The 13,983-nt window shown below is 39.9% G+C and overlaps 1 protein-coding gene across 1 annotated transcript in view; it reads left to right on the top strand.

Moving 5' to 3' along the window:
• parp8 (poly (ADP-ribose) polymerase family, member 8) overlaps window positions 1–13,983 on the top strand; it is a 376,390-nt gene that overhangs the window by 155,448 nt on the left and 206,959 nt on the right. Inside the window, exons 4-5 of the mRNA XM_063042902.1 lie at window positions 9,903–9,992; window positions 12,889–12,959. Of these exons, the coding sequence (XP_062898972.1) occupies window positions 9,903–9,992; window positions 12,889–12,959 (161 nt within the window). The remainder of the gene's footprint in view (window positions 1–9,902; window positions 9,993–12,888; window positions 12,960–13,983) is intronic.

The raw sequence follows: 13,983 nt of genomic DNA on the forward strand, positions 1-13,983 counted from the left end.
TAAGAGAACCTTAAAATTAATTCTAAAAGATACAGGAATCCAATGCAGAATAGCTAGTGTGGGAGTGATATGGTCCCTCCTCCAGATTTTGGTTAAAATTCTAGCAGTGTCGTTCTGAATGATTTGAAGATTGTCAATAGATTGCTTTGGAAGGCCAGTAAAAAGCGTATTGCAGTGATCTAGTCTTTTCTATGTAGAGGCAGAAATTAGTTTTTCAGTGTCATGGCATGACAGAAACAGATGTACCTTTGCAATATTTCTTAAGTGTAGAAATGCTGTAAATTTATCGATGGCATTTGAGCTATACTTAGCTACACAGTACTGAATACCCACACAATGTTTCAAGAATGACTTCTCATCTGCCATCAGATTTCTGAATGGTCCATAAACATTATCTCATTATTCCTTTCTTGCACTATTTATTTATTGTTTGTTTATTATTTACTGCAATTTATAGTAATTTCTATGTCTTGTACTGTTTTGCTGTTGCAAAACAACAAATTTCATGACATGTGTCAGTGAAACTGGACCAGAGACTGATTCTGATCATTACGTTTGCATGGAGAGGCTTGGTGGCTACAGCAGTGTAGCTGCTGCTGTACAACTCCAGGGATCTCGTTCAATCCTTTATTTGGATGCTCCTTCTGTGGAGTTTGCACATTCATCCTGTAATCATGTGTATTTCCCTCAGCTGCTCCAGCTTCCTTCTACCTCCCACAGACATACTTGTCGGCCTCCTGTTACCCCCTAATATCAAGAGGAAAGTTTCGGCATATCAGAGAGAATAAGTTGTAGGAAAATAAGTATGGGGTATAGAACTGATGGAAATGTTTGAGAGCTAACATAGAATCAATGTGTCAAATAGCCTCTTTCCATGTCCTTAAAGAATGTAAAGCTTGTCATTTTAAGAACATTATAACAACTCAATAAGAGTGGGCCTCTGAGGATGTGAAATTGCCCTTCCATGATATTCCCACAAACCAGCTGAACCTGGCAGCAGTTTTAACTCGACTCTCAGCATGTAAAGCACCAGCTACCCTTATTATCATTGGACTGAAGTAACTTGATGTTCAGATTTGTTGATGGCTGTGTAAAATGTGAGCATTGACACAGAAAAGGATCCAAACAGGTTGGGATTTCCAAAGACAGGAACTTGACTGGTATGGTAAATTCCCTCCATCTATAGTTCCGAGCTAGTCTAAGTACATTTGAATTTCAGTTCCTAAGGTAGTGGGAAGATGAAAACATTACAAAATCTTTCATTTGATGGGTGTCATGAAAAACTCCCTGTTCTTGTCCATTGGGCAGCTAAATATTAATCATCAACTTTCACTCTGCTTTTTGAACTTCAGTGAGGCTAATGCAAAACTGTTTCAGCACTTTTCCTCAGTGCCCACTTTATTAGGTACACCTGTACAGCTCCTTGTTGATACAAATATCTAACCAAACAATCATGTGGCAGCAAATCAATGGATAAATGGTCGAGAGGTTCAGTTCTTGTTCAGACCAAACATCAGAATGGAGAAGAGATATGATTTCCTGTAACTGAATTGGACCATGGAATGATTGTTGGTGCCAGAGGGGGTGGTTTGAGTATCTCAGAAACTGCTGATCCTCTGGGATTTTCATGCACAACAGTCCCTAGAGTTTACAGAGGATAATGCAAAAAAATTGTTTAAATCCAGTGAGTGGCAGCTCTGTGGGAAAAAATATGCTTTGTCAATGAAAGAGGTCGGAGGAGAATGGCCAGATGGTTCAAGCTGACAGGAAGGTGATAATAACTCAAATAACTATGCATTGCAATAGTGGTGTGCAAATGATCTTCCCTGAATGCAAAACATGTTGAACATTGAAGTGGTTGGGCTAGCAGAAGATTACGAACATACACTCAGTGACCACTTTATTAGGTACAGGAGATACAGTTTATCAGATACACTGAGTGTATGTCAGGGTTAGGGTTGCCAACTGTCCCGTATTAGCCGGGACATCCCGTATAATGGGCTAAATTGGTTTGTCCCATATGGGACCGCCCTTGTCCCGTTTTTCCCCCCACTAAGGTAGAGCGTTCCTATGAAACCTTTCGTGAGCCGAAATGTCGTAAAGTGAAGAAGCAATTACCATTAATTTATATGGGAAAAATTTTTGAGCATTCCCAGACCCAAAAAATAACCTACCAAATCATACCAAATAACACGTAAAACCTAAAATAACACTAACATATAGTAAAAGCAAAATCGGGAAGATTAAGCCAAAACCGATTTGTAGAAAAAAATTGGCAAGTACATGCATGCGCACACAGGTGCCCGTGCAAGGCCTCATGGTCATGGTAGCCTTTCTCAGGGTAAACACAAGTGTCCCGTATTTGACTGCTGCTTTTGTCCCTTATTTGGGAGTGAGAAAGTTGGCAACCCTAGTCAGGGTGCACCCACCAGGCATTAATCTTCCACTTCAGTTACGGGGAGGTAGTCACACCTAGACTACCGGAAGCAGGTCATTCGGTGACAGTCAGAGGGGGGAAAGCGAAGGTGAGTAGACAGGTAGTGCAGAGCACCCCTGTAGCCATTCCCCTGAATAATAAGTTTATCGTCCTGGATACTGTTGGCAGGGACGACCAACCTGATGTGAGCCATGATGGCAAGGCCTCTGGCACTGGGTCTGAACTTGTGGTACAGAAGGGTGGGACGGAGAAGAGGAGAGCTGTCGTCATTGGAGACTCTACAATCAGGGGAGAAGACAGGAGATTTTGTGGACGTGAGAAGGACACCCGCATGGTTTTTCGCCTCCTGGGTGCCAGGGTCCGGGATGTCTCTGACTGGGTGCACAACATCCTGGTACGAGAGGGAAAGCAACCGGAAGTCATGATACACGTTGGAACCAACGACATAGGCAGGAAGAGTGATGAGGTCCTGAAGTGTGAGTTTCTGGAACTAGGCAGAAGGCTGAAGAACAGGACCTCAAGGGTGCGTTCTCAGGATTGCTGCCAGTGCTACGTGACAGAGATGGTAAGAATTGGAGGGGGATGGGACCCAGAGCGATAGAGCAGTGGAAGAAGTGCATGGAGTAAAGCCAGATCTAACATATAGAGAGGCTTTGAGGAAAGAGAAGCAGAATAAAGGGTGTAAGGGTAGTAAGGTAGAAGGACTAAAGTGTGTGTACTTCAATACAAGAAGCATCAGGAACAAAGGTGATGAATTAAGAGCTTGGATACATACATGGAATTATGATGTAGTGGCCATTACAGAGACTTGGCTGGCACCGGGGTGAGAATGGATTCTCAATATTCCTGGATTTCAGTGCTTTAAAAGGGATAGAGAGGGGGGGAAAAGGGGAGTAGGGGTGGCATTACTGGTCAGGGATACTATTACAGCTACAGAAGGGGTGGGTAATGTAGCAGGATCCTCTTTTGAGTCAGTATGGGTAGAAGTCAGGAAAGGGAGCAGTTACTCTATTGGGAGTATTCTATAGGACCCCTGGTAGCAGCAGAGATACAGAGAAGCAGATTGGGAGTCAGTTTTTGGAAAGCTGCAAAAATAACAGGGTTGTTATCATGGGTGACTTTAACTTCCCTAATATTGATTGGCACCTGATTAGTTCCAATGGTTGAGACGGGGCAGAATTTGTTAAGTGTGTCCAGGACAGATTCCTGTCACAGTACGTTGACAGGCCGACTAGGGGGAATGCCATACTAGATCTAGTATTAGGTAACAAACCGGGTCAGGTCACAGATCTTTCGGTGGGTGTGCATCTGGGGGACAGTGACCACCGCTCCCTGGCCTTAAGCATTATCATGGAAAAGGATAAAATCAGAGAGGACAGGAAAACGTTTAATTGGGGAAGGGCAAATTATGAGGCTATAAGGCTAGAACTTGCGGGTGTGAATTGGGGTGATGTTTTTGCAGGGAAATGTACTTTGGACATTTGGTCGATGTTTAGGGATCTCTTGCAGGATGTTAGGGATAAATTTGTCCCGGTGAGGAAGATAAAGAATGGTAGGGTGAAGGAACCATTGAAGTGAGGTGGAAACTCTAGTCAGGTGGAAGAAGGCAGCATACATGGGGTTTAGGAAGCAAGGCTCATATGGGTCTATTGAGGAATATAGGGTAGCAAGAAAAGAGCTTAAGAAGGGGCTGAGGAGAGCAAGAAGGGGGCATGAGAAGGCCTTGGCGAGTTGGGTAAAGGAAAACCCCAAGGCATTCTTCAATTATGTGAAGAACAAAAGGATGACAGGAGTGAAGGTAGGACCGATTAGAGATAAAGGTGAGAAGATGTGCCTGGAGGCTGTGGAAGAGAGCGAGGTCCTCAATGAATACCTCTCTTCAGTATTCACCAATGAGAGGGAACTTGATGATGGTGCGGACAATATGAGTGAAGTTGATGTTCTGGAGCAGGTTGATATTAAAGGAGAGGAGGTGTTGGAGTTGTTAAAATACATTAGGACGGATAGCTCCCTGGGGCCTGATGGAATATTCCCTCAGGCTGCTCCACAAGGCGAGGGAAGAGATTGCTGAGCCGTTGGCTAGGATCTTTATGTCCTCGTTCTCCACGGGAATGGTACCGGAGGATTGGAGGGAGGTGTATGTTGTCCCCTTGTTCAAAAAAGGTAGTAAGGATAGTCCGGGTAATTATAGACCAATGAGCCTTACGTCTGTGGTAGGAAAGCTGTTGGAAAAGATTCTTAGAGATAAGATCTATGGATATTTAGAGAATCATGGTCTGATCAGGGACAGCCAGCATGGCTTTGTGAAGGGCAGATCGAGTCTAACAAGCCTGATAGATTTCTTTGAGGAGGTGACCAGGCATATAGATGAGGGTAGTGCAGTAGATGTGATCTGCATGGATTTTAGTAAGGCATCTGACAAGATTCCACACAGTAGCCTTATTCAGAAAGTTAGAAGGCATGGGATCCAGGGAAGTTTGACCAGGTGGATTCAGAATTGGCACCTGCAGAAAGCAAAAGGTTGTGATGTAGGGAGTACATTCGGATTGGAGGGTTGTGACCAGTGGTGTCCCACAAGGATCGGTTCTGGGACCTCTACTTTTCATGATTTTTATTAATGACCTGGATGTGGGGGTAGAAGGGTGGGTTGGCACATTTGTAGATGACACAAAGGTTGGTGGTGTTGTAGATAGTGTAGAGGATTGTCGAAGATTGCAGAAAGACATTGATAGGATGCAGATGTGGGCTGAGAAGTGGTAGATGGATGTCAACCTGGAGAAGTGTGAGGTGGTACACTTTGGAAGGACAAATTCCCAGGCAGAGTACAAAGTAAATGGTAGCGTACCTGGTAGTGTGGAGCAACAGAGGGATCTGGAGTGCGTGGAATGCACTGCGTGAGTCAGTGGTGGAGGCAGGTACACTAGTGAAAGTTAAGAGACTACTAGACAGGTATATGGAGGAATTTAAGGTGGGGGGTTATATGGGAGGCAGGGTTTAAGGGCCGTTACAACATTGTGGGCCGAAGGGCCTGTACTGTGCTGTACTATTCTATGTTCTATGTTCTAAGTTCATATTTCTTGTTGTAACAAACTGATCTGGTAATACCTGAGAGCTTGATTTGCATAAATCAAGTTTTATAAAAACACAAAGTATACTTGCATGCTGACCAATTTGGCTGGATGTTTTCTTGTGAGTTTGCAAGGTGTAGGGGTTGTGCATCCAGGCTTTGCATTGTACTGATGACCTGCTCATCATAACAAAGGAGCAATGCTGCACCAGCAAACAGGTACAGTACTGGCTAATTATTCTGGAATTGTGTTTCTTCCGCAGATCTGTTGGCATTGCATTACTAAAATTGCATTTTGGTTGTGTAGTGTAAGAGCTGAAACTCGGATGCTGCAATTTATTAATTATTATCTGTTAAAACAACTCAGTGCACAGTGATTAATTTCTTATTAACGAATATAATTCTTTCCCTTCCCTGCTGAATACCTCCTATTTCTCAGTTTCAGGATTATTTTTCCTGTTCAATTTTACATAATGAACTCTGATGTAAGATGTAGTACAAATTGTGCAAAACAGGAGATGACTAATCTATTTGGAAAAAAAAAGAAATTATGTTATGTGGCCACCAATGTGCAATTATCCATGTTGTCTTCCAACCCAGACTAATTTGTACCCCACTGATCCTTGCTGCCACCTGTATGCTAGAAGTCCTCCAATATCTTGATCAAATAGTCACTGTTCAGGACTGAGCTAATGGTGGTTGAAGCTTAGACAATCATAACCAAATCCAACATGGTCATTAATCTCAAGTTACATTTTCCACTTAGAATTCATGTTTTCTACAAGCATAAGTGCCTGGATAGTGCAAATATAAAGGACCTTTTGCCAAAACTAGAGGACATAGATTGAAACTAATTTGAAAGACTAGTGGAGGAGATGAAGATAGTTCTTGTTTCACCGAGAGGTTGATAGGTGTCTGGAATGTGTTGCCTTAATGGATATTAGGGACATAAACCCTCATCGTATTTGAGCAGCATTTGTATGCGTACTCAAAGCGCCAAGATCTCAGGGCTGTGGACCAATACTGGAGTGTGGGGTTAGGCTGGAGAGCTTGCTTTCTACCAGCAATTACATGATGGGTTGAATGGCCTCCATCTGTCTAATAAACATCTAATGATCTTATCTAGATTTACTCTTGTTAGGGCAAGTGGGACCATTTTTGTTAATTCCTGACTTACTTTTGTTCACTTTCAGGAAATCAATTATTCTGATGCTGAAATTTTTTTACATGTAATTAATAAGCTACACCAATTGGGTAGGTGGGTTTGGGGGAGGTTTTAACCATCAAAAATATGCAGGTTAACAAATAGGTTGTTTTCTGAGTTTGGCAAATGACCAACCAACAGTATTCAGAAAATCCTTCCAACCAGGAAGCTTCACCATGCTTGAAAGTGCAGTCCTGGTAAATGTCAGAGCTCTCAAACCTTTTTCTTAAGTTGCAGATCTGCTACTTTCTGGGCTCAGTTACAGGCTGACAAGATGAGAGCATTGGAAGATCGTTCATTAGAACAGTACAGGAACAGGCCCTTCAGCCCACAATGTCTGTTGACAATGATGCTGTTTTAAACTAATCACCTGCATGCCTGAGGTCTCTATCCTTCCATTCTCTGCTCATTCTTGTGCCTAATTACATGCCTCTGAAACACTGCTGTTATATCTGCTTCCACCACCTCCTTTTGACACCTCATTCCAAAATTGATTTATTGATACTGCTCCTCCTAGAGTTGAAAAAAAATGAGCTGGCTTACAAATCTATTAGTAGGTGCCATGGTTCTCTCTGGCAGTGCACATTACCAATAGTTAACCTAAGGCCTCATCACATGAGAATTTGATAATAATGTTGTTCTAGTATTTGACGCGTTGTTGTTAGGCATCCGTTAGTCTCGTGAAATCATGGATTTGCACCTTGGAAGGTTTCCAGGACGCAGGCCTGGGCGAAGGTTGTATGGAAGACCGGCAGTTGCCCATGCTGCAAGTCTCCCCTCTCCACGCCACCGATGTTGTCCAAGGGAAGGGCACTAGGGCCGATACAGCTTGATTTGACGCATTAGTTCAGTGTAAATCAGTCCATTCTCTAGTGCCTTTAGAGAAACGTATTATACGTGTTCCTTTATATCCAATAGAAAACCAAAGTTCACTGTCAGCAAAAAAGATCACAGATTGCACTTGATGCCTGGATTCACTATACTGTCATGTTCTTATCAGAGTGTTCAATCTTCCTAAATCTATGCGATTGGTAATATCAAGGTACAAATCCAGTTTGACAGAAGTCATGCATGTGGGGAGGGTTGGAAGTCTATGATTTACTCAGTTATTCTTGATGTGCAGCTCCATCAGCAGACTGCAGTGGCTTATGTAACATTGCCACCCACATTTTGTTCGAATGGAACTGCTACGTTTACTTTGATAGCTCTTTTAAAGTGTGCTTGGTAGACTTTTGGTGGTGCAGAAATGAGAGATATTACAGAATATTGATTTGAGTTGCATTAGTGCCAGATAACAGATACAAAACAATTTTTAAATGAATATGTAGGCTGTTAGCATCTTTTACAATGGCAAATGCATTGAGTACCATAACAATTGCTCAGTACCAGTAACAGTACTTCATTAACTTGTGTAGCTTCATTATTGCGTGTATTGTATTACTGAATATTATACTGCAATTGCCAACAGCAATTCTATTATATTTCTTTATGGATCACTAGTCTTAAAAAAACAATATTTTCATTGATAAGAAGTTTCAAGTACACTGACAATTTTTTTATTGGACAGCATCTCCTTTGTACATGTGGAGTTCCTTTTCAAAATGCCCCAGTACAAAAGTCATTTTACTGAACAGAAAGAAAATGAGAGAAACCTTCGTGGGGAATCTGCCGATATCAGAACCAGAACATTCACACCTGTCTTTTAAATTAAAGCTAGTACATTAATCTGACAGTCCCATTGACCTTCGATGACCTAATTTTATTTGTCAGGCATGAAAAGAAACAAAATGAGACTTCAGCTACAGCTTGTTCATCACTGTATCTATCTTATTGAGGTTGCTTTTAAATTGTTAGTATTCATATTTCAGACATGAAACAGTTCTACTTGGTGCAAAAGAGCAAACAAGTGATTTACAGTAATTGGAAGATTTTGAGCACATGGTGTCATTACAATGCAAAATGTATTGTGTACATTCTGTTCATAGCCTTGTAATTTGTCACTCTGTAATGTAGCTGAAACTAGGCAAACTCTTCTTGTGTTTGTGCAGGGTTTATCCTGCTGCATAATACACCAGCTGTGATTACTCTTTTTCATGAATTCTGTAATGTAAATCCTATCTACTGCATGACAGTCAAAAAAAAGTGCATGTGTCCCAGAACATTCTCTATGGGTAAGATGCAACTTGGAGGAGGGTTAGGTCATTCAGCATTTCACACCATCTTTACTCCTCAGTTAGGCAGTAGCTGATTTTTGATGTCAAAATTTTGTCACATTTTGTCAAAATTCCTGATTCTCTTAACACTCAAATGTCTTTTAGTCTCTGTTTGCAAAGCTCACTGGAGCAGATATTCCAAGACTTCCAAGATAGTTGGCCTGTTATTCTGAGCTTTATTGGATCGTGCTTGTGTTAAACCTTTCTGTGATCTTCAGTCCAAAATCCAGTGTTGATTCATTAGCATGTTGCCAGATATTATGCCATTTTTACAAAAGGCTAAATTTGACTAGTCATCTGCCAATCAAATACGCAAGCTCATTATTACTGCAAGGAAATATTTTTGAATCATGAATGTGTTCAGTACTTCACTCAGGTTAAAGGTTCTGGTTCGATGCTGAAAACTATTATGAAGGAATAAATTTATTAAAAGTGTTATGTTTATAAAATGACATGCATTAATTTAAACAGTTGTATTCATGTCACAGTGATTGACTATTTCATGTTCAAGTTGCTGGAAAACATTTTGTTTTCATTTAAAGCAGATATTCCGGAATAAAGGAAGTGATCACTGCAGCATCTTTTCCATGTAATGCATTACTGAATTATGCAATACAAAACTGATACATAACTTTTGCACTTATGCTGTTTCTGCATTTAAGATTTTGAAATTATGCAAAGCTAGTGTAATCCTATGACACAAGAACATTCTAGAAATTTATATATATTAATATACCAATTAGATGGTTCTGTCCAACATTTGGAGAAATATAGAGCGGAATCTTCTCTCTCCCCCAAAGATGGATGGTCAGAAGAATGCTTGTGTGAATATGAATAGAAAATCCCAGCTTTTGCTGAGAGTGAATTGTTCAAGTGATTATTTTGGTGTAACCTGTTGAATTATGAATGTAAACTAACCTACATGGGAAAATAAGGAACTAATAATAGAATTTGATGTGTGCTGTTTCTTATCCCTTCTAGACAATACATATGTGTCAAATTCAGAGAATGAGGATGATGTGTTAGTCACAAGGGACCCCATTCCAGTTATTTTCCAAAGAATAGCAACAGGTAAGGTCATGGAACTTAAGCAAGATTATATTATTGCCAAATGTTACCATAACTCTGCATTTAAGAAAGATCGAGATAAGTTCTTGAATGGCTTAGGCTCTAAGGCTCTGGGCCAAGTGCTGGTAAATGGGATTAATATGAATAGGCCCTTTGGTTTGGGTGGATGTGGTGGGTTGTATGTGTCTCCACTTACTCATTGCCTCTTTGACTAACTGTTCTGTTTGAACAATGAATGAATGAACCGACTATTCTTATTTTACAAGAAATTGGACAAATACGACAAAGAAATTAATCCAAGCATGCCCATAAAATATTCTTCATACATTGTTTTCCTCTGAAGTAGATGTTAGGCTCTCACAGTTACATTCAGGACTCTTGCACTAAACTAGAAGGCCAAGACAAAGGCAACTACAGCCAATAGAACATGTTTTTTTTAATTAACCGTGCTTCTTTTTGACACCTGTTCCTTTGGAGTTAGGAGGAGAAGCAATGTTCTTAGTATTTCTGTAAAATCCATGAGGGGCCTCCTGACTAGGCCTGGATCTTATTCCAAGAAAGCCTTTGATCTCCTGGTCAGTATGTGGTCAGAAATAGACTATAATGAGTTGTTATGTTGTATCTGGGATTAGATTCCAGTGTAAATTAAGAACAAAAGTGTCTACTTTTCCTTTTAAGTATTAATGAATTTCAATTGATTTTAAAGTAAATTCTTGTTTCAAGCTGGAATGATAGCATTGCACCAAATGCCAGGTAATAATTTAGTAATGTTGCTGTTTGTAATAAGGCTTTAATATAAAAGCAGGGATGCTCCTTCCAATAGAGCCAGCACAAGTGAAGAAGGTGATGTTCATTTTTACTGTCATGGCAGTACAGGTGTCGCCTAGAGCATTTTGCAGCTATCGGAGGGAGAATTGGGCAAAACAACATCTGGCAAAGCAGCTGAAGGCTCCAAATCGTTGCTACAAACATACGATCAAATACTGGCAATAGAGCAATGGAAACAGAAACTTCAGGTCAATTGTTGTTTTCATTGCAAACAAGATGCTGCCGAAACTTTTGCGTTCACCAGTGGCAAAGCTAGGAGTTGGCACTTAGTTGTAAAATATTGTGGAAAGGTTTGCAGGCGGTCACAAGGAAGTCTCGCTCAACCCCTTCACCTTCAACAGTACCAATAAGTATTCTACAGAACTGGAGTACCTCATTGCTTGTGGGCATTAAGCTATAGGAACTGCAAGAGATAGACATTGAAACTAGGTCTGAGATCCTTGATGAGCTGTCAGAAAAAAAAATCACATTGCCAATAATTGTGAAATGTCATCTTTGCTAAGCAATAACATTTCAACACTTGTACTTTCTGATGAAAAACTCAAAATACTGAAATCCATCTAATCAGGATAGATGATGAATTACTACATTTTATCAACTGATCCATAACACATAATTGGCAAAATCAAACAATTTCATATGTAAGAGTATCTGGAAAGAATTGCATTATGCAGAACGTTTTGACTTATAAATATCTATAAAACACTGTACATTTTTAGAATAAAATATTTCATCCAAAGTTAAGCCAGTAGCATCCTTCACAAATATGCTGTTAATTTCTAATCATGTTCTCGGTACACAAGAACATTGGAGTAGTGAGACTTATGTTAGTAAGGCTTCTACCTTTGTTATAGTCACCCAGTAAACTGCTGATAAATTGGTTTAGTGAGCATCTCCCTTACTGGTCCATGCTGAAAACATATCACCTTTCCTTAGCTTATTGTAGTTTTTGCCACCACCCTGGTAAAATGGATTTGCAGACTGTTGATGGGATATCCATCCAACTGGTATTTTATTTCCTTTGTAGTCAATGGGAGGGAAGATTGGACTGGGTATACAGTATGCAAGTTAGGCAAGTGCTTACCTTGTTCATCCACCGAAGACATTCCCAACCTGAGGTTCATGGACTCCTTGATTAATAAGACCTTAGTACCATAAGATATAGGAGCAGAATCTGCCCATTTGGCCCATCAAGTCTGCTCCACCATTTCATCATGGCTGATCCATGTTCCCTTTCAGCCCCAGTAATGGTAGTGGCCCATGGCATAAAAGAAATAGGGAACCCCTGACCTACATTTAGGAAGATACATACTTTGTGAAGTCTGAAAGAAGCAACATATTGTTTACTTGTAATCTTTTAAATGATTATAATAACTTATTTGATAATTTCATTGTTTACAGAATCAAAGAATCAGGACAGGACAATAAACTGAGCAAAAATATGTTTTAATTCTAGAAGCATTCACAATGGGTTAATTACCCTCATCAGTCTTTACATTCTTCAGTTAAGTAGTCAAGTGAACTCTAAGGAATATGTTTTCATGATAACTCCCATGCAATAATATATGTAGCCTTAGGTCTGTTATGGAGCACTTGCTACTGACCAATTCAAACTGTGAATATGGCTACCAAACTAGAGAGACCACTCTCCTTAATGTTGAGGACCCCTATGAAGATTGGACTATCAATCAATCAATCAATGATGGCAGAGAATCTTATTTTTATAACACAGACAATTCATTGGAATACTAATGGAAAGATGAAAAGTTTTGTCCTGGAATCTATTATCTATCATCTTGTCACTTTTTGGTATATTAGCCACAAATTTAATATGAAATTAGCTACATATTATATCTTACAAACATGTAAAAAGCAGGCCCGGTGTTAGCATGGTTTTGAATTGTTGAAAAGCATCTTGCTGAAAACTGTTGGTGATATTCTTTTTAATACAACCCTTCTCCTACAAAGCACTAATAACTTGGCTCTACAAAAACACTAGAAGGTAGAAATGTTATCAAATCACTTCCCTTTCAGTGTGACTTTGGTGCTATAACACCTCTTTATTTTTCAGAATTAAAGTTCAGTAATGATGCCACAAGTTGCCTGTCAATCAGAACAAAGCTGCACAACGAGAGGTGCCAGGTAACTCACTTTGAATCAATTTGTCCATTAATTTTTCTCACTTTTTCCAAAATTTAAATTGAATCGTGTATGGCTTTACCTTACACTCTGTTCAGTTCTGTGTAGTGATAGGAAGCGATTACATGTTGCAGCAGGAAATTCTACCCCCTTTGCTTCATCTGATAACTGGCAATTAGGAGAAACCCTACTGATAACTCAATAACATGGCAGCTTCTATGCTACTCCTACATATTATTTGTTCAGATTAAAACATAAACTGAAAGCATTTCGGCAGACTCAGAAAATGTTGATATGATTGTTGTCATATGATTCAGTTTGACTGATTACCATAAGACCATAAAACATAGAAACAGAATTAGGCTACTGAGCCCATGAGTCTGCTCCACCACTTCTTCATGGCTGATCCATTTCTCTCTCAACCCCATTCTCCTGCCTTCTCCCTATAAACTTTCATGCCCTGACTAATCAGGAACTTATCAACCTCCGCCTTAAATGCATCCAGTGACCTGGCTGCCGTAGCCACCTGTGGCAATGAATTCCACAGAATCATCACGCCTTGGTGAAAGAAATTCCTCCTTATCTCTGTTCTACATGAATGTCCCTCTATTTTAAGGTTATGCCCTCTTGTCCTAGACTTGCCCATCAATGGAAGCATCCTCTTCACATCCACTCTAAGCCTTTCGACATTCGATAGGCTTCAGTAAGATACCCACTACCTAACAACATTATCCATTTAGGAAACTAATTGTCCAGAATAGAATGGACCATTGAGTTATTCAGTTTTCTTTTCAATTGTTATCTATTATGTCCTTCTTTTTATTTAGAATTTGCCATATTTAGAAGTGAAATTATGTAATGCCATCCATAATTCTCTTGTACAATCTGAAATTCAGTGATTAATGAAAATTTAAAAATAATTGACAATTGGGATTTGCTCTAAAGATTGCAATGTTCATTCCTGGTCCAGTTTTACTAATGCATAATGGAATATAGATATACAGAATGGTGTAGCGTCATGTTTTAT

The sequence above is a fragment of the Mobula hypostoma genome, chromosome 3 (genome assembly GCF_963921235.1).
Source record: "Mobula hypostoma chromosome 3, sMobHyp1.1, whole genome shotgun sequence".
NCBI lineage: Eukaryota > Metazoa > Chordata > Chondrichthyes > Myliobatiformes > Myliobatidae > Mobula > Mobula hypostoma.